This window comes from Hippocampus guttulatus, chromosome 16 (genome assembly GCF_054856545.1).
Source record: "Hippocampus guttulatus isolate MCC_2025c chromosome 16, RoL_Hgut_1.0, whole genome shotgun sequence".
Lineage (NCBI taxonomy): Eukaryota > Metazoa > Chordata > Actinopteri > Syngnathiformes > Syngnathidae > Hippocampus > Hippocampus guttulatus.
The window spans coordinates 11,009,052-11,026,650 of record NC_141276.1 but is presented as its reverse complement, the minus strand read 5'-3'; the positions used below and the strand labels follow the sequence as shown (position 1 = coordinate 11,026,650).

At 43.6% G+C, this 17,599-nt stretch overlaps 1 protein-coding gene and 1 long non-coding RNA gene across 2 annotated transcripts in view; one reads left to right on the top strand and one right to left on the bottom strand.

Moving 5' to 3' along the window:
• The window catches only part of shank1 (SH3 and multiple ankyrin repeat domains 1), a 48,773-nt gene that overhangs the window by 7,097 nt on the left and 24,077 nt on the right, over positions 1-17,599 (top strand). Inside the window, exons 2-12 of the mRNA XM_086134131.1 lie at positions 3,701-4,192; positions 11,407-11,610; positions 11,732-11,803; positions 11,896-12,004; positions 13,499-13,653; positions 14,861-15,028; positions 15,290-15,406; positions 15,480-15,557; positions 15,642-15,708; positions 16,899-17,068; positions 17,195-17,319. Coding sequence (XP_085990257.1) covers positions 3,752-4,192; positions 11,407-11,610; positions 11,732-11,803; positions 11,896-12,004; positions 13,499-13,653; positions 14,861-15,028; positions 15,290-15,406; positions 15,480-15,557; positions 15,642-15,708; positions 16,899-17,068; positions 17,195-17,319 — 1,706 coding nt within the window. The 5' untranslated portion in view covers positions 3,701-3,751. The remainder of the gene's footprint in view (positions 1-3,700; positions 4,193-11,406; positions 11,611-11,731; positions 11,804-11,895; positions 12,005-13,498; positions 13,654-14,860; positions 15,029-15,289; positions 15,407-15,479; positions 15,558-15,641; positions 15,709-16,898; positions 17,069-17,194; positions 17,320-17,599) is intronic.
• LOC147193113 (uncharacterized) lies at positions 1,137-10,305 on the bottom strand. Its single transcript, XR_015103291.1, has 3 exons — positions 10,090-10,305; positions 3,672-3,802; positions 1,137-1,664 (listed from the first exon to the last, which is right to left on the bottom strand). It is a non-coding gene; the product is annotated as an uncharacterized LOC147193113 (long non-coding RNA).

Sequence of the window (17,599 nt, the reverse complement as noted above, 5' to 3'; positions counted from 1 at the left end):
AGTGGGTCCAGGCGGCAAGTCTCGCTGAGTTGAGTTCCCATACGAGCGACAAAGCGCGCTTCGGTCCCGCAGAGACGTGAGCAGAGCTAATTAATTACGAGGCTATTTGCGAGGGATCACAGCTCTCAGCGGACCGGAGTGCCGTCATCGCTTCTCCGGGGGATAGGAACACTTTCACACAGCGGTTGGAGGGCGGTCGTCGCAGCGTGGGGTAGAGTTCAAGCAAAAGTTAGTCGACATTAGTCGGTAGCTTGTTTGATTCGTTATCCTTAGGGGTCTAATGGGCTCATTTTGTGTCATTCATCGAAGGTGGTGTCTGGGGTTTATTTCTTTTTTTTTATCTCAACTTTCCAAGGAGTTGTTCCAAAATGCTCAACTTCCTGTTCAAGTCCGGGCATGGCTCCTAGAAACTTTTTCATGCGTCCTGTTGTGATAGACACCCAATTTCATGGTGATCGGTCAAATGTGTTAGGGGGCTGGAATTCACTGAGGGAATTGACAAAAAAAAGTCTCTGACTTTTGAGGTCCACAAAAAATGTGGTCAAAATTGTTTTCATATCAATTCAGCAAGAAAATACAGTTGAATTCAAGAAATAAAAGCTCTTCAATATATTTAAAAAAACAACATTTGTTATTTTGACATCTTTTCTTAGCTTCACACCCCTTGGATGAACCCACCAAGAAAAGGATGCTCCACAAAATTTGAAAGTTCCTTCTCAAATGAAGTGCTTGATTCACAAAACTGCTTTGCAAAAAAAAATTTTTTTTTAATGCTGATCCGTCAAATTTCCACGGGACACAAATTATTGAATTCGCCCCAAATTTTCGACTTTCTGGTAAATGTTGGGCATGGCTTCTTGCGACTTTTTTTGTGCATTCTGTTGTGATCAGCATGTCTGCCCAATTTCTCTTCGATCAGTCATACTGGCGGTGGTGGGCAGTTTCTTTTTCTGTCTGCCTGCCTGTCTACTGAAAATAGTTACAGATAGAACAACTAAATGCTCATCAACTATTTGCAGATGAGAAAAGGTGCGGTTGCAGTTGCCATTCATACAATAGAAGAGCTTTTGTGGTCAGTTAAACAGGCTGAGAGTCTATTAAGGCAAGACCGTCTTTATTTCGGGGTAAAATACATTTTGTGACGTTTTGGTTTGGCGATGTGTTGTGACATTTCTCTGATTTGTGTTGGGAAACACTAATATCGTCCCAAATTCTTTTTTTTTGCTCAGAAACAGCTCTAGTCATATTTAGGTGTTCAAATAGATGCCTGTCTTCTTCTAATAAATTGTCTTGATGTGACGGGGTCCTTGCCCCACTCCCACCTTGGGTTAATTGACAGCTAACCTTTTGTTGTAAAGTCCTGTCCGCTGTCATGTGGGAAGAAGTTTTGCAGCAAGTGTCCTGGCATGTCCATTAATAGCAACGCGCTGCGGCTGTCAGCTTCCGTGTGTGACTTCCTTGAATTGAAAAAGTCCTCCGTGGTGTCTTTGTGTACTTTGAGACGCCCGCTCATATCTTTGCTGCAAGACTCTCTGGTTTTGGTGTGGGGGGACTCGAGCCGACTCCGATGGGATGCGATGACGCGAGCGCATCAGAGGCGCTGACGTCTTGTGGATTTATTGTTGGGATGGTTCTGATGAGTCAGGGTCTGCTGAGAGGTGCTTCTGGGACATAAAGAGGGGTGACGCTCAAGATTGCAAATTTCTTTTCGCCATGATAGTGAGCAGAGTTATTGCGGTGAACAGCATGAGCGCGTGTTGCTACAAGTCAAAATATTCGGCACACTTGTCGAAGCTAAATGACAGTCAAAAGCATTTATCAAGATATGACACCAAAAAAAAAAAAGATAAAATACGCGAATATTAAAAAGATGTATAGATAATTCAAAAATATATTAAAAAAAGAAAATTAGATAATTACGAAAAAAGAAAAAAATGCCGATGTGTGCAAAATACAGACGCTCCAAATATAAATGCTCCAAATATAGAAAAGGTAGGGAGGAAAAAAATACAAAAATAGATAACCCAAAATAGAAAGGTAAAAGGAAAAAAATGAACATTTGAATCAGGTGTGTAGCAAAAGTGCGAATATTTTTCCTTGAGTTTGACACCTGTGCCCTAGCGGGAGTATTACATCACAGCATGGGTCGAAGAGTGTGTGACCTCTCGTTCCCTGCGGACGATTACGTGATGTCCTAGGTGACCCCTTTAGTATGTTCTGGATGTCACACGTGTACGCATGAGTGTGAGTGAGCCGCATAACAAATCACACAAACTGGCCTTGTTTTCTGACATTTTGTACGTGTCACTTTGTGTGAGATCGTGTCAAACAAGCAGGCAGGCAAATTGGCCGCTCCACTTTTTCACGGTGGGAAAGTGGGCCGATATGCTCTTTGGAAGTTTCCCAGTCAAATGTCCTGGGGACCGAGACAAGGAGAAGGTCTATCTATCTATACAAGTGTCCTAGATAGACTAGAAGGGCAGAGTGAAGCATGCTGGCGTTTGTGTGACTAAAAAGAGGATGAATGTCACTTTTGTCTTTGCGTTTTGATGACATCACTGAGCCAGCGGATTGGTTGACTGATTGATGACAGTTTAGCAAGAGACTGCACAAGGAGCAGCAACAATATAAAAATAACTTCATAAACAAAAAGCCTACTTACGTGACTATATTTTTACACAAGTAGAATTGTAACCGGATTTTAATTTTTTTAGCAAAGACAAACACTGGCTAGATTGACACAAATATTTTAGCTCCTGCTACTAGTCACTAATCAACTAGTCAGTACTGACTCAGCGACTGAGTTTCTGAACCGCCCAATCAGAACAGAGGAAGGTAATGACATCACCACACCTGACAACCCAGCGACTACCAAACGTAGCTTCCACCAATCCCATCTTCCACCGAAACTCACGATTCTTGAAGTTTAGCTTCCACCTAGCCTAGCTTCTACCAAGCTGAAATGCTTCATTTGATCTGAAACCCTCTTCTTCGACTAATCTCTTACATATTCATGAAATCTGGCTGTCTTTGGCATAGAGGCTACCTTTTTATGTGTTTAAAAATTAGCGTAGCTTATGATGGTCCCTTCCTGGCACTCTCACTGAAGGTTTAGTGGGGTTAATATGCTTTTTAAAATGCCGTTGAGATGACTCAACGATTCGACCCCGCAGTGGAAACGGGTCTCCAAGGAGGGTTGGTAGGGGGGGGGGGGGGGGGGAATGGATGACGGGCAGATTATCAAATACAGATTAGCATGGCTACTTTGATCTTTTGATTGTTTTGTTTGTTCCTGTTGGGAAATGGATGTGGATTTAGAGCAACCAATGCCAAACTGGTTGTCAGTTGGACAATTTTATTTTTGCTGCGCTGTAGTTTTACTGACCGTTCGTTCTACGTCAGCCAATCAATGCGATGTGGTGCGTTCAGAAAGTATTTACAGCGCTTCACGTTTTCCACATTAGGTTACGTTACAGCCTTATTCTAAATTGATGGGATGTGACTAAAGCTGCGTTCAATCCCTTTAACAACCGGTGTCAGTTTGCCCCACACTACTGGCAGTAAATCAGATTCATTTTTATCTTTATTCTGTTAGCCGCCCTTTTTAACTCGACCAAAGTGGGTTGCATCAGTTTTTTTGTCAATGTTTTGTTATTCGCTCTTTCACATACTTCCTTGTAACTTTGTTCTTCCCATTCAGCATCACCCCACGAATGATGGCGTTGCCTTTGGGGCCTGGTCCTCTGTCGCCATGACGATGCCCTTCAGCCTGCTGTCCAGCGACGAGGAGCACCAGAGGATGCTGGGAAACAGCAGACACCCATACCCGGGGGCAGAAGAAGAGGAGGAAGAGGAAGAAGAAGAAGAGGAGGAAGAGGAAGTGGAGGAAGATGAGCGCGATGAGGACGGTGAGGAGGAGAACGGCGAGCTGGAGGACGAAGATGTGGTGGAGGTCCGGCGAGGGGGCGGCAGGGGCGAGGGGCCGAGGCAGTTGGGGAAAGGCGCCGGACGAGCTGGAAACCTGGGTCACGCGTCCAATCCTTACTCAGCTAATCCCCCGCACCAGCAGCCGGCCAATCAACAGCAGCGGAGGCAGAAGGAGCGCACGTCCGGCACTGGTCCGCCGCCCCCCGAGGACGCCCACATCGCCATGATGGTGTTCCGCATCGGCATCCCGGACATCAAACAAACGGTGAGTGGACACTGAGGAGCTTGAATATAAAAAAACGCCAACGCGGCCGCCACGTTGCTTTTTGGCAACCGCCAACCTCCCTTTTGTGTAACTATGGCAACAACACAACCTTTTGGCCAACGTTAAGCATGTTTGACAGAGAATTTTAATTCCCATAAGCGTATAACTAGTCAATGTTCATCTTAGTCAAGCTATTCTATCTTCAACCTAATCTTTCTCCTATTGAAGCCGAGCTAGCCTAACCAAGTTCTTGAACTGGTTAATTAATAATTTCCCAAGTTTCCATATTGCTGTGTTTCAACCTATTTTAGCTTCTATAAAACCTAGCTTCCGTCTCATCTAGCTACCACCTATCCTTGCTTGCAGCTAAATCTGGCTTCCGCCTAGCTCATCCTCCATTTAACTTCGCTTCCGGGTCATCAATCTTCTACCAAACCAAGTTTCTACCTCTCAAGACTACCACCTATTAGCTCCCACCTGGCTTGTCTTCTGCCCAATATAGCTACCACCTAGCCTAACTGTTGTATTAAGTGTGTGTGTAAGCACCCCAGTTCTGGGAAACTCTGATAACAGTCGCCTAGTTAGCATGCTAACTAGCTTCCATCCCTATCAGTATACCGTGCTCGAGCTCAAGAGCCAGACGTTGAAGGAGACCTCAAAAAAAAAAAATCACTGAAACGCCATCACAGCGGTTGTCACCGAGAGGAGTTTAAAAGCCCTCCATGTGGGTAAAGCGTTTGCAGAGAGGAAGTAGAAAGCGACAAGAGGTCCTAAATGGTGCGATACCACCAGGAAAAGCCTTTTTGAAAGGGGGTTTGTCTTCAAATGAGATGGATCAATGAACTGTTGTGTTCCATCACTGTGAAAGTGGCATGTGGTCGTGTAAAGAGGGAATTGATTGTGGCAGGTGACAAGGGTCAGGCCATGCTCGTAAAAACTTTTTGAGTTATTGTGTCAGCATACAAGAGCCTACTGCCATAATACTTAGCGAGATTTAGAAATACTTTGCCACTGCCTTTAATTAACGTATGACTGCTTGTGTTTTGTCGCAAGTACATTTTCGACCCTGCCGCTAACAAACTCAGATCTCAGTTAGCTTCTGAATAGAAACTTAGATCCCTGCCAAAATTGAAATGGCAGTCAGCAGGTGGCTACTGACCATGTGTCCGCTAAGTGTGACGTCAGTCCGATAAAAATTGTGTGAAATTAAGGATTTTTGTGTTTAGCCTGTTTGACCTTGCTATAACCAAGAACTTTTTAAGAGTCGGGTTAATTGTTTTGATTTCTCAATCACTACTGGTTCAAATGCCTTCTCAACTAGCTACAAGCTACTCTACCCAACTCCTGCGTTACTCCACAACTCCGCCCATGCCTGATTCCCCTTCTACTTTGACTTGTTCTGCAGCATAATCACTAAACACACGCTGCCACCTGCTGGACAGATTTTAAATTATTTACAATGCAAACAAGCCTGATCGAGGCTGCGTAAGACCCTTCTACACACTATGGCGCAAAAAAAAAAAAAAAGAGGAAATGACGTATAACTACGTCATGGGTAGGCAGCCATAGCAGGTTTTGAAGACGTATGTATACGTCATGGGGATTGAATGAGTTTTTGGGGGGCAGATTTGTACGTGTGAGAGTGTGAACGCAAACAGACAAAACCAATAACACCCAAAGCTCAAAGTCTATCTTAACACAGTCTCAGTGGCAAATAGCTGCTTTTCCTCTCTCTCGCTCGCTGACGTGTGTGATGTATTATTGATCCTCCACGTTTTTCTCCATTTCTAAATAAATTCCAACATGAATAATTCACACAGGCGCACTTGTTTTATTCGGACAAATGGGAAGGATGGATAACTGGAAGACAAAAAAAGATGGCCATTTGGGAATGGAAAGAGAGTTACAGCTGCAATAAAAGGAGGTGGCGGTGGTGGCAAAATGGAGACGGACAGAGGTGAAGTGAGGTTGGCAGACGCTAGCTGGCATGATTAGAGAAGGCGCACATGGAAAAGGATGGCGGCGTAAATCCACGCGGCAGTTGTAAAAGGCATCATAAAAGTGATCGTTTCTCTTCAACTTGACCTCATTTTGAGTCAATTAAAGCTTGAAAATATATTGTCAACAATGCTAATAATATCAATCAGTCAGGAAAGGCTTCTTCCTAACCTAATTTGTACCCATTTTAGCATCCAATCCATCCAAGCTATCTAATCACATTCTATCTTTAGTCGAATGTGGCATGCACCACCTAGTGTTGCTCCTTGCTGACTAAACTTCCCCTGCCTTGGTTTCATCTAATTTAACTTGGACCTAATCCAAGCTTCCACAATTTTAGGTTCCTCTAGGCCAGGGGTGCCCATAATATTGATCGTGATCGACGGTAGCTCATGGACTGGTCCCAAGTCGATTGCGAGGGGTAAAGAGGGAAAAAAAAACAAGGGAACGGGCAAAGAATGGGAATCTGAAGGGCCGAGAGAAGCATTTCAAAACGGTACGCGTGAGCTACGATAGTTAACAGGCTGCAAAAGTGCGTCGCATGTTCCTGCGTCAGCCTGTTGCTCATCATGGCATGCGTGTGTTAAGTGCGTGTGCAACGGATCGATCGCGGGAGGTTGGTTGATCGAAAAATAGATCATCGGTCATAAAAGTTTGGGCACCCCTGCTCTTGGCCTAGCTTCCTCCTAGCCTAGCATCCACATAATCATTGTCTACCAATCCAAGTTTCCTCTTTGCTGCGCTACCACCTCTTAGTTGCCTTGATTTACCGAGTTTCTACCTCCCAAGATTCGTCGCAGCCTAGCTTCTGCCCTAGCTACCACATAGCTCAGCTACCACCGACCACCTACCAAAGCGTTGCACTAGCTTAGCTTTGACCTATCCTTGCTCCCACTTAGTTTAAACTAACCTAGCTTCCTCTTAGCCAAGCTTCATGCCTGATTCGAAACAACCTTATTTTCATTTGATTTTTTTTTTTTATCACGGATTTGTCTTTTGCAAGTGAGCTTTCATCCTGTGTACCCCACACTGCTGGTCTGCTACAAACAATAAAAAGCCACTTCTCCATAATATAGACTGTGGAACAAGACTTCATAAAAAAAATAAAAAATAAAACACCTCGGAAGTATATTTCTAGTCCTCTTGAGGGAATATTTTCCCTCCGTCTCACCTTGACCCTTCAGAGGTTCCTTGGGTCATGGGTCAGACTCGTTTCGCGTGTCAGCTAATTCACCCTCAATAAACTCCGGTAGCTCAGTAATTTGCGTCATAATGTGACTGGGGAGTCATCGCTTTGATCCAGCAAGGTCTGCAAAATATTGGGACACCTTCAGGGAGTGGAGAATGTCATTCTTCTTGGGAGGACTTCCTACAACACTGGTGTCAAAGTCAAGGCCCGTGGGCCAGATCTGGCCCGCCACATCATTTTATGTGGCCCGCGAAAGCAACTCAAGCATGTCAAGTTCCATGATGCTTGCTAAAGTCTGAAACAAAATTTCAAATTGTCACATGTAATCCACAATAATAGTCATTCATCTTGATTTCTGATTTTAAAACTAGTTATTCATCAATTTGTTGTGCGCTGTGTATGTAATATGTGGAGGTGATTAAACATTTATATGGTTTCCCTGAATTCATAACGGCCCTCCGAGGCAAACCGTAACTACAACGTGCCCTGCAACAAAAATGAGTTTGACAGACCCTGTCCTACAAATGTTAGGGGAAGAGAAATAAGAATAAAAATGTCCATTTTGCCTCAGCAAGACTTACTATTATTGCAGCATATCATGTACAGTTTTGCTTTGGTTCTTTCTAGCGGGCTGTCATGTAGCTAACTACAACCCCCCCCCCCAAACCCCCCCCCCCCTCTATAAATCGTCATATATCATGCACTGCCGTCATCCCTCGCTTTAGTTCTGTATTGGCAAGCCGTCATGAAGCTACTGACTTAAATAAGTCCTTTTTATGTGACAGTCTTCCTTTTTTAGTGAGTCACTGCAGCAAGTAGCATATCATACACTGTCTTGCTTTAGTTCTATTTTAGCAACCAGTCCCGTGGCTGAAAATCCGAAAGCTATAACATAAAAAAAAGAAAATCGCCACAAAATAAACCCTGCTTTTTATGAAATATATCCATAGATTTATACAAACTTTGGGACCTTGTGTTCCTTTTCCAGAGTTCAAATTGCAGCATGTCCTTTATTTTGTGTAAATTGAGAAGCGACAAGCAGCATAGCGATTCTGGTTTACTACAGCTATCCTCTCTTTGTTGTATCCCCCCCCCCCCCTCTTCTGCCTGAGTTCTGGAAGTAACATATCATACACCGTCTTGTTACAAATGAAAAACTATTTTCAGCTTCTCGATCACACTTACAGGATCTGGTGTTAGATTCAAGTCTTGGCGTACATATGCGGCACGAAGCCCAACACAAGCGAGTTATGTATTCATGCAGCCTACCCCCAAAATAAATGAATAAATAAATAAAATAATCCAGTCTTCAAGTGCAATCGCACTTTTTCGCTCTCGTCCGCCCACCACGTCTGTCCTCGCTATTCATCGTCTTCATCTGCCCATGTCCAACTTATTCTCTCCCAACGTCTCACCCTCCCTGTGCAGCCCAAGTGTTTCAGGGGACAGCAAGGCTTTAATGACCTCTGCGTGGGGAAAAAAATACCCGAAAGCACGCACGCACACACAAAAACCAAAAAAACGGTAGTTGTCGCCATGCAAGTCAGGCTTTCGTCTTCAGAATCATTCCTTCCATGCGTCCAATTTATGATGATCTATTTCTATTTCTATTCTTCCCACCATTTATTTTTTCAGTATCATTTCAAGTAGTGGCGCACGTCTACGAAATCATGGTCAGTAGGAGAGATGGGATATGTCGTGGCGTGACTGTAAACTAGGGGGCGCTGCGCTGAATCAAAAGCTTCTCCAACTATGAAGAAGAACACTGTTTTTTTGGGGCAACCAAAATGGTGGAATCGGAGGAGTCATTTTTGAAAAGAAAGCAAGAAAAGCAGTTTTTCTTCTTTGTGAGTTCGGCGAGACATAACGACAAGCAGCATATCATGCGCTGCCTTTTTTGTTCTTCTTAAGCGGGCCATCATGTAGCTACAAACAGGAAAGCTACAAAATAAATCCGGATTTCTTTGCTCTTTCTCTCATCTTTGTGAGTATAGAGAGCGGCATATCAAGCACCGTCTTGCTTTTGTCCTCTATTGGCAGCCTGTCGCGTAGCTATGAACAGAAAACCAACAAAACCAGTTCTGGATTTTTGTGTCAATCTCATCATTTCTGTTTTTTCTGAGTCCAGAAAGCAGCATATCATGAACTGTCTCGCTCTACTTCGTTTTTGACTGCCCACCATGTAGCTACCGACAAACACGTAATAACATAACTCGAGATTTTTGGGACGACGTCATCTATTTTCTTTCAGAGTTCAACAAGCACAAAAGCTAATAATGTTTTTTATGACGATATCTTTTTTTTTTTTTGTCTTTCTCGATCCAGAAAGCAGCATATCATGCACTGCCTTGCTCTATTTTGTCATTTCACTACCCTTGATGTCGCTACGAAGCAGCAAAATCAATCCAGATTTATGGGACAATAAGCAGCATTGTCTTGTTTTAGTTCTTTATTGGCTAGCTGTCATGTGGCTAACTTGGCGATTTCTGAAACGATGTGACCCCCTCATGTACTTCAACACTGAAAAGCAGCAGGCAAATACGGATTTTGATGTCATTATCTTTTTTTCTTCACCAAGGCATAGCTGCCCGCAGCATATCATGTACATTATTCTTGCTTTTGTATTTTATTTACGACCTGTCTGTTTCTAAAGTCATCAACACAAAGAGCAGATCAGTGCGGGGGAATTCTTTTTCGAACGAATGCTTACATAACCTGTCTGCGATCAGGCGTCCTTGATGAGGAGGCGGAGGAGGACGACGACGAGAAACTTCGCCCGGCGTGCTTGTGATGGGCCTTAATTGGCCTAACTGGTGGAGCCATCTAATTCCTGGACGAGCTGCCACTCGATAGGCCGGCCGAAACGTCTTCTTACGGCTTAAGAATCACTATTGTCAGCGTTTTTATTTCCCCGAGATGTCAACTGAGGAGCACAATTTGTAGATGTGTTTGTGTGTTAGTTGTGTGCCTGAAACTGAGCTCAACTAATCATCACCATTTTCTCACTGAATCTTTTGTCCTCTATTCAAAACCCCACTTCCCTTTAGACACACACACACACACAGAAAGTACCCCATCTCTACGGGAAGTCTCTATGGCAACAAGCAGCTTGCTCGGCTAATGAACCGGTTGCCCTGGTAACCGTGCTGGCTGTGCGAGTCGGTGAATAAAACCGAGGTTGAATGAATGTAATGCATACACAAATCACAGTGTGTGCGTGCGTGTGTGTGTCTGTGTGTGAGTGAGACAGTGAACTATCTTGTGTAGAGTCAAGAAATGACAGTGCAGCGTCGCCGTGACAATTGTCCTTCACGCTTTTTTGTGTTGTGACTTCTTCACTTTGCTGACGGTGCCTCTTTCTGTGTGTATGTGTGTGTGTGCGGCGCACTGAACAGCCATTCGATTTCTATGCACCTTCTTCATTTGTTCTGACCTATTTTGTGCTGCTGCTGGCTCCCCCTCCTGGATGGAAACTGCACTGCTTGTCTTGGAAATGTGATTATCTGAATGTGGTAGCAGCAATCATGGATGATATCTTTTCCTTTCCATGTAAAGGCTTATATATGTGTAATATATTTGGGGAGTTGGTGTAAAATATTTGCAAAAGTTTGCAGAAGTTAGAAAATGTTTTTTCTAATATGATAAAAATAAGAAAAGCAAAAGACCAAGGCCAGCAATTTTTTTTCATTTTTCTTTTTTTTTTACATTAAAAAAGTAAATAAAAAATATTTTTTAAATGCCACTGTCAGAGGTTTTCGTGAAAATGTTTTTAAAAAATACTTTATTTAGATATCTAAATTTGAAAATGTGTCAATTAAAAAATTATGTAGAAAATAAGTATTAGAGATTAAAATCAAGCCAACCGAAAGCTTTTTCGGTCAAAATATTTTTCAAGGTTTTTGTCCGTTTGATCAATAAATATAAAATGTATAATCAAGAAAATGTCTACAAAAAGAAATGTCAACAAAGGATATTTTATCTTGAGTGTTGTTTTGAAATCCTGCTTCAAATGTATCCTCTCCCCCAGAAATGTTTGCGCTTCAACCCGGACGCCACCGTGTGGAAGGCCAAGCAGCAGGTGCTGTGCTCGCTCACAGAGTCCCTGCGAGACGTTCTCAACTACGGCCTCTTCCAGCCCGCCACCGACGGCCACGACGCCAAATTCCTGGAGGAGGAGCGGCTGCTCAAGGAGTACCCGCAGTCCTTTGAGAAAGGGGTGCCCTATTTGGAGGTACGCGTACATACTCGGCACAACATATCATGCGCCGCCTTGCATGCACTCTCATCATTCGTGTGTGTTTTGACCTAAAGGACAAAAAATGTGTAAGAAGCCTTCCTTACTTGACTTTTAGTTCCGATACAAGACGCGAGTGTACAAGCAAACCAACTTGGATGAGAAGCAACTGGCCAAACTGCACACCAAGGTGAGCAACCTCGACAACTCGGAAACACTGTAACCCCTCAGTGTTAGGGGGCGCCACTGTAAGCTTACCGTTGTGTGTCTCTCCACATGCAGGCCAGTCTGAAGAAATTCATGGATTACATTCAAACCAATGGTGTGGACAAGATGAGTAAATTCTTGGACAAAGGCCTCGATCCCAACTACCAGGATTCCGACACAGGAGGTAAGCTTGACACCCCCCCCCCCCCCCGTCCCAAATTCCCCCCCCAAAAAAACCCCGACACCATAGGTGTGTTTTAATGTGCTCGATGGACGTTTGGGGAATAAAAATAGATCACTGTTTGGAGCAGGGGTGTCAAACTCATTTTTGTTGCGGGCCACATTATAATTACTGTTTTCCTTGGAGGGCCATTATGAGATGTGAAAACATATAAAGGAGTCAGGAAAAACGCTTCACTGAACAATTGTTAAGTTAGTGTAATGAGGGGTTTGGTCACAAGAAAATGCTGACAATACAGTCATACCTCGGTTTTCGACCATAATCCGTTCCAGAAGGCTGTTCGAAAACCGATTTGTTTGAAAACCAAAACCACGCTCTTTAAAAAAAAAAAAAAAATCTTTATTGAACACATCTGCTCACAATGGAACGCTACACGAGGAAGCGTCACTTGCTCGTCTACCAAGAAAGCGTCACTTCCTCGTGTAAGGAAGGCAAGAGGAGTCAAGTGGCGCATTCAAGTGCCCTCAGTTTGGTCGAGAACCGATTTTCGGTTGTAATCCAAGGCATAAAAAACTCGAATTTTTTTGGTTGAAAACCGATTTGGTCAAGAACAGAGAGGTTTGAAAACCGATGATTGACTGTATGTCTCTTATTTATTACATATGAGAATTTGACATTTTGGTACACATTTTAGCAAGCGTCATGGAAGTTGTCATCTTTGGTTTTCTTTCGCGGGCCATTTAAAATGGTGTGGGGGCCACATCTGGCCCCCGGGCCTTGAATTTGACAACTGTGGTTTAGATTGACATCAGCTCTTCATATCTGCAATTGAATTGCAATCAAGAGGCTTTTTTTTTTACACACTGAAAAAAATCCAGCGAGTTATTGAAAAAAGAAAAACTCAGCTTTGAAAATGTCATTTTATAGCTAAGCGGTACTTAACTTGATTGCGTAACTTATAACGACGACTTCTTAATTCTTACTACATTAGAACGCCATGTCATATGAGACGCGCCGACTGAGCGAATGCAACAGCGTTCAAATGAATAGCGATCCACTTTGTCGAGGTTGGAATGTGAGCAAGCCCCTCCTCGGACTGCGCGTCCACACTTTGTTCTTGGCGCCTGCTGCTCGCTGCTGTCTGCGCTGGTGTGTGGAGGCTCGCTTCACAGTCGGTATGTCACCGAGCGAGCGGGTGGCAACACGCTGAAATCGCGTCCCGTCCACAGCCACTCACGCACACCCACGACAGTCAGACAGAAACACACACTCGCACGCAGTTTACACTAACACTTGTTTTGTGTGTGTGTGTGCATGTGCCTGCGCGCATTTGTGCATTTGTGTGTGACAATGTGCATTTTTTGGGTGTGTATTTGTGTTGGTTTTTGATTTATGGGAGTTTGTGTTTGCTTGTGTGTTTTTGTATTTGTGTTCTCCTGTGTGGGTTTTCACATGTTGGTGTTGATGTGTGTGCATTGCGTGCGTGCGTGTTTGCAGAGACGCCGCTGTCGCTGGCGGTTCAGTGTGAGCCGGGCGGCGGTGAGCCCATCCAGGTGTTGGTGGAGGGAGGCGCCCACATCGACTTCCGTGCCAAAGATGGCCTCACGCCACTCCACAAGGCCGTCCGAGGCCACCGCCATATTGCCCTCTTGGTACAAACAACAACACACCAAATTCCAGAAATTGTTTTAATTTTTCATTTCATCCTCAAGAGAGCCTTTTTTTTTTAAATACCAAACTCGCCCACGTTGTCACCCACCCACACACACACAAACAACAATGTCACTTATTGTATTCCAGCAACTTTCAGATCTGCTATTTTGCATCATTATACCAAATGAGAAGAAAAATCGCACTGGTAAACAGCAAATTGGAATCGGAGATGCCTTCATGTGTCCCTTAAAATATTTTTGACGCAGATTTTGTAAAAATGTCTTTCTTGGTCATTTATTTATTTATTTATTATTAGCACATCAGATTTTTTAGATTTTGGTTTTGAAGGTTGACATACAAAAGCTTACGGAATATGGATTGTACTATTCGTGGTCATTCATAGCTGAACCCCCCCCCCCCCCCCCCCCAAAAATTACACCTGTTGCTGAACCTAGCTTTAAGTCATTCACATTACTAAACATATTACATTATTGTTACAATATTATTATGAAAACCTGCTAGACAAAAAACAAGGGCTGATCCTGAATGGGCGGGGGTAATTTTGGAGAACTTTAACTACATCTCTGATTTAAAAAAAATATGTTAGCCAGTGTGGAATAGTTTTGGGGTTTTTTCAAAATGACAAGTTATATATTACAAATACAGTAAAATGAAAATTAATTACATTCGAGCAGTTGATCACGATAAAATAGTATTTCTATAATGTTTTTGCATTAAAATAAAGAATCGCGAGTAACATAAGTCATTTAAATAAATTTAAATGAACAAAAAAATGTAATCATTATATTAACATAGAATTTATATCGCACTCTGAATGTCCTTAAAGCTAATTAAAATTTTAAAATTTGACTTCAAGGGCAGCCTGGTGTTCCATTGGTTAGCGCGTCGACCTCAGAGTGCAGGTTCAATTCCAGCTCCGGCCTCCCTGTGCGGAGTTTGCATGTTCTCCCCGGGGCCTGCGTGGGTTTTCTCCGGGTACTCCGGTTTCCTCCCACATTCCAAAAACATGCATGGCAGGCTGATTAAACACTCAAAATTGTCCCTAGGTGACAGCTGGGATAGGCTCCAGCACCACCCACAACCCTTGTGAGGATAAGCAGATCGGAAAATGGATGGACTTATAATAAACATTGTAATTATATTAATTAATTAATTAATTAATTTGCCGTTGACGTGTTGGCACAGGTCCTGCTGTCTCTGGGCGCCTCCCCGGACTACAAGGACCGCCGGGGTCTCACGCCGCTGTACCACACCGTGCTGACAGGGGGTGACACCTCGTGCTGTGAAACGCTGCTCTACCACCACGCCAAGCTGGGCATCAGGGACGAGAACGGCTGGGACGAAACGCACCAGGTCTGCTCGTCTGCGTCTCACTTCATCTTGGTCTTCATCTTCTGTGCGTGTGCGTGTGTGTGTGCGAGTTCACCATGTGGCCATCCATCTGCCAGTCAAGTCAACACCTGGTGGGCGAAATTCAGGTAGTTTCATCGTCATCTTGGAATGAAAGAATGAAGCTGTTATCGTTGTACAAATGGTACTGCGTGTGCATGCGAAAGTGTGTAAATGCGTGCGTGTCTGTGTGTCTCTGCGCACGGGTGTGTTGTTGCCCCTCAGGCGTGTCAGAACGGCAACTCTCAACACCTGGAGCACCTCCTCTTCTACGGGGCCGACTCCACCTCCCAGAATGCATCTGGAAACACTGCCTTGCACATATGCGCTTTATATAACAAGGTACGTTTTGCATCATATTTAGTCCGTTTACTTTCGCCGAGTGTCCCGACCACAACAACTTCAAATGAATTAGGAAAGCTCTGCACGAATTCTGCTCTACCGAGGAGCCAACAAAGAGACAAAGAACAACAGCGGCCAAACACCCTTTCAGGTAATGATCGACGGCGTATGAGTCTTTTGTTGGTTTTAAAAAAAGTACCAAGTTAAATAATTGATTGCGATGCCATTCACTCAGGTGGCCGTCATGTCGGGTCATTTCGAGCTGGGGGAGATCATCAAAAACCACCGGGATGCCGATGTAGGTCAGTATTTTGGTTGCTTCCTTGACATGTTACCCTACTTTAAAAAAAAAAATAATAATCTTTTCATGTCAATCCTTTTCATAAACGAAGAGAACCTCTTGAGTGGCAACCAATTCAGACGATTCTGACTGATCTTCCAAGGCTCACACTTTACGTTTTAGGACTACATCAACACAGAAATAACCAAATCAAAGATCCCTCTTCCTTCATCACACATTTATTCATAATCAGCAGTAAAAAAATGGTTGGCTTCATGCTCAAACTCACCTGTTTTGAACAAAAAAGTGTGAAAAGACCTATTTTATGTGCATTCGTGACTTTGATGCTCATAATTTTTGCTCGAGTGATGCCGCAAACATCTGAATCGTCCTTTTCTTCAATAAAAAAACAATGAAAATTGTGATTTTGATGGCAAAATAATGCATTTGCAAAGGAAAATCACCACTGTCACAATTAAACATTTGACGATCCTTAAAACTATTAGCACGCTATTTAGTACTAGTAGTAGTAGTATTTAGTTGTGCGTGTGTGCGTGCCATGAACTTGGGTGGGGTGTTTGTACTTACATTACATCATCGCTTCTAAAACTAAATAATTGTCATCATCTCTTCTCTCTGTGAGGCGTGAGGTCCTCCAAACAGATCCAATGCCGCCATCTGCTGGCCGTAGTGAATGCTTTTAAAAAAAAAATATTTTAACTTTCCGAGCTTAATGATCACAGTTGGCCATGACTTTTCTCCACCTATTTCCATTAAAAATAAATAAATACAACACAATACAGGTAACAACAATTACGTCGACGGTGTTCCTCATTAGGAATCTCGTTGATGCCGCTTAAAGAGTTGAAAATGGAAAGCCAGATGAGGTTTTGCTAGATAGAAACATTAAGGCCCTAACCCCTTAATGCCTAACTACCTGATCTTAACCCTAATTCTGATCTTAAACTCTCACTTTTCAACCCTCGAACCTGAGCCCTACCTCCTAACTGCCATAACCCCCTAACGCTCTAATCCTAACGTAACTCTAACTCCCTAATTTCTCAACACCCTAACCCCACTACCTTAACCCGAACCATCTAACCTTCCTTTCCCTACTCCCCTAAATGTAACTCTCCGAACACCTTACTCACTAATCATTACCACCTAACGCTACCTGCCTTGACCCCTAATCCCCTAACCCTCACCCGCCAGTTCCCTTTGTGGAGTCTCCAAAGTACGCCCCCCAAAGGCGCGAGAGCACGCACACCCTGACGTTGCCTCATCCACACCCGTTCCTGCGTGCCAACAGTGACAGCAGCATGAATTTACCCGACTGGATGGCCATGCCCAACTCGTTGAGTACCAACATCGTCTCTGTGCAGGTACCCCACCGGAAAAACCTTTTGGACTTTGTTTGGTACTTTTATACCTTTTGGTCCCTCCAAATTCTCGAATGGGCCTCAAATTCAAGATATTTGAAATGATTCATTGACATTTTCCCTCGTTAGGGATTCAAACACACAGGAACCATACGCAGCTCCAGCAGCCCCCGAGGGGCCAGGACGCGTTCCCCGTCCCGAGGCAGGATGGGGGACAAGGAGGACCGAAGCCGGCAGCAGAGTCGCAAACAAGGGTGAGGGGAGAAGGAGTTTTGATTTCATTTGAATTGCATCCTTGAAAGACCAACCCGTTTTCTTTGGAAATTGTACTTTTCCTCTATTGGAGGGGTGTCAAACTCATTTTTGTCGTGGGCCACATTTTAGTTACCGTTTCCGTTGGAGGGCCGTTATGACTGAAACCGAATTAAAAGAGTAAACAATAAGGGTTTATTCAACTATTGTTTAAGTTACTGTAATGAGGGGTTTGGGTACAATAAAATGCTTGCAATATGTCTATTTATTATTTATTATATG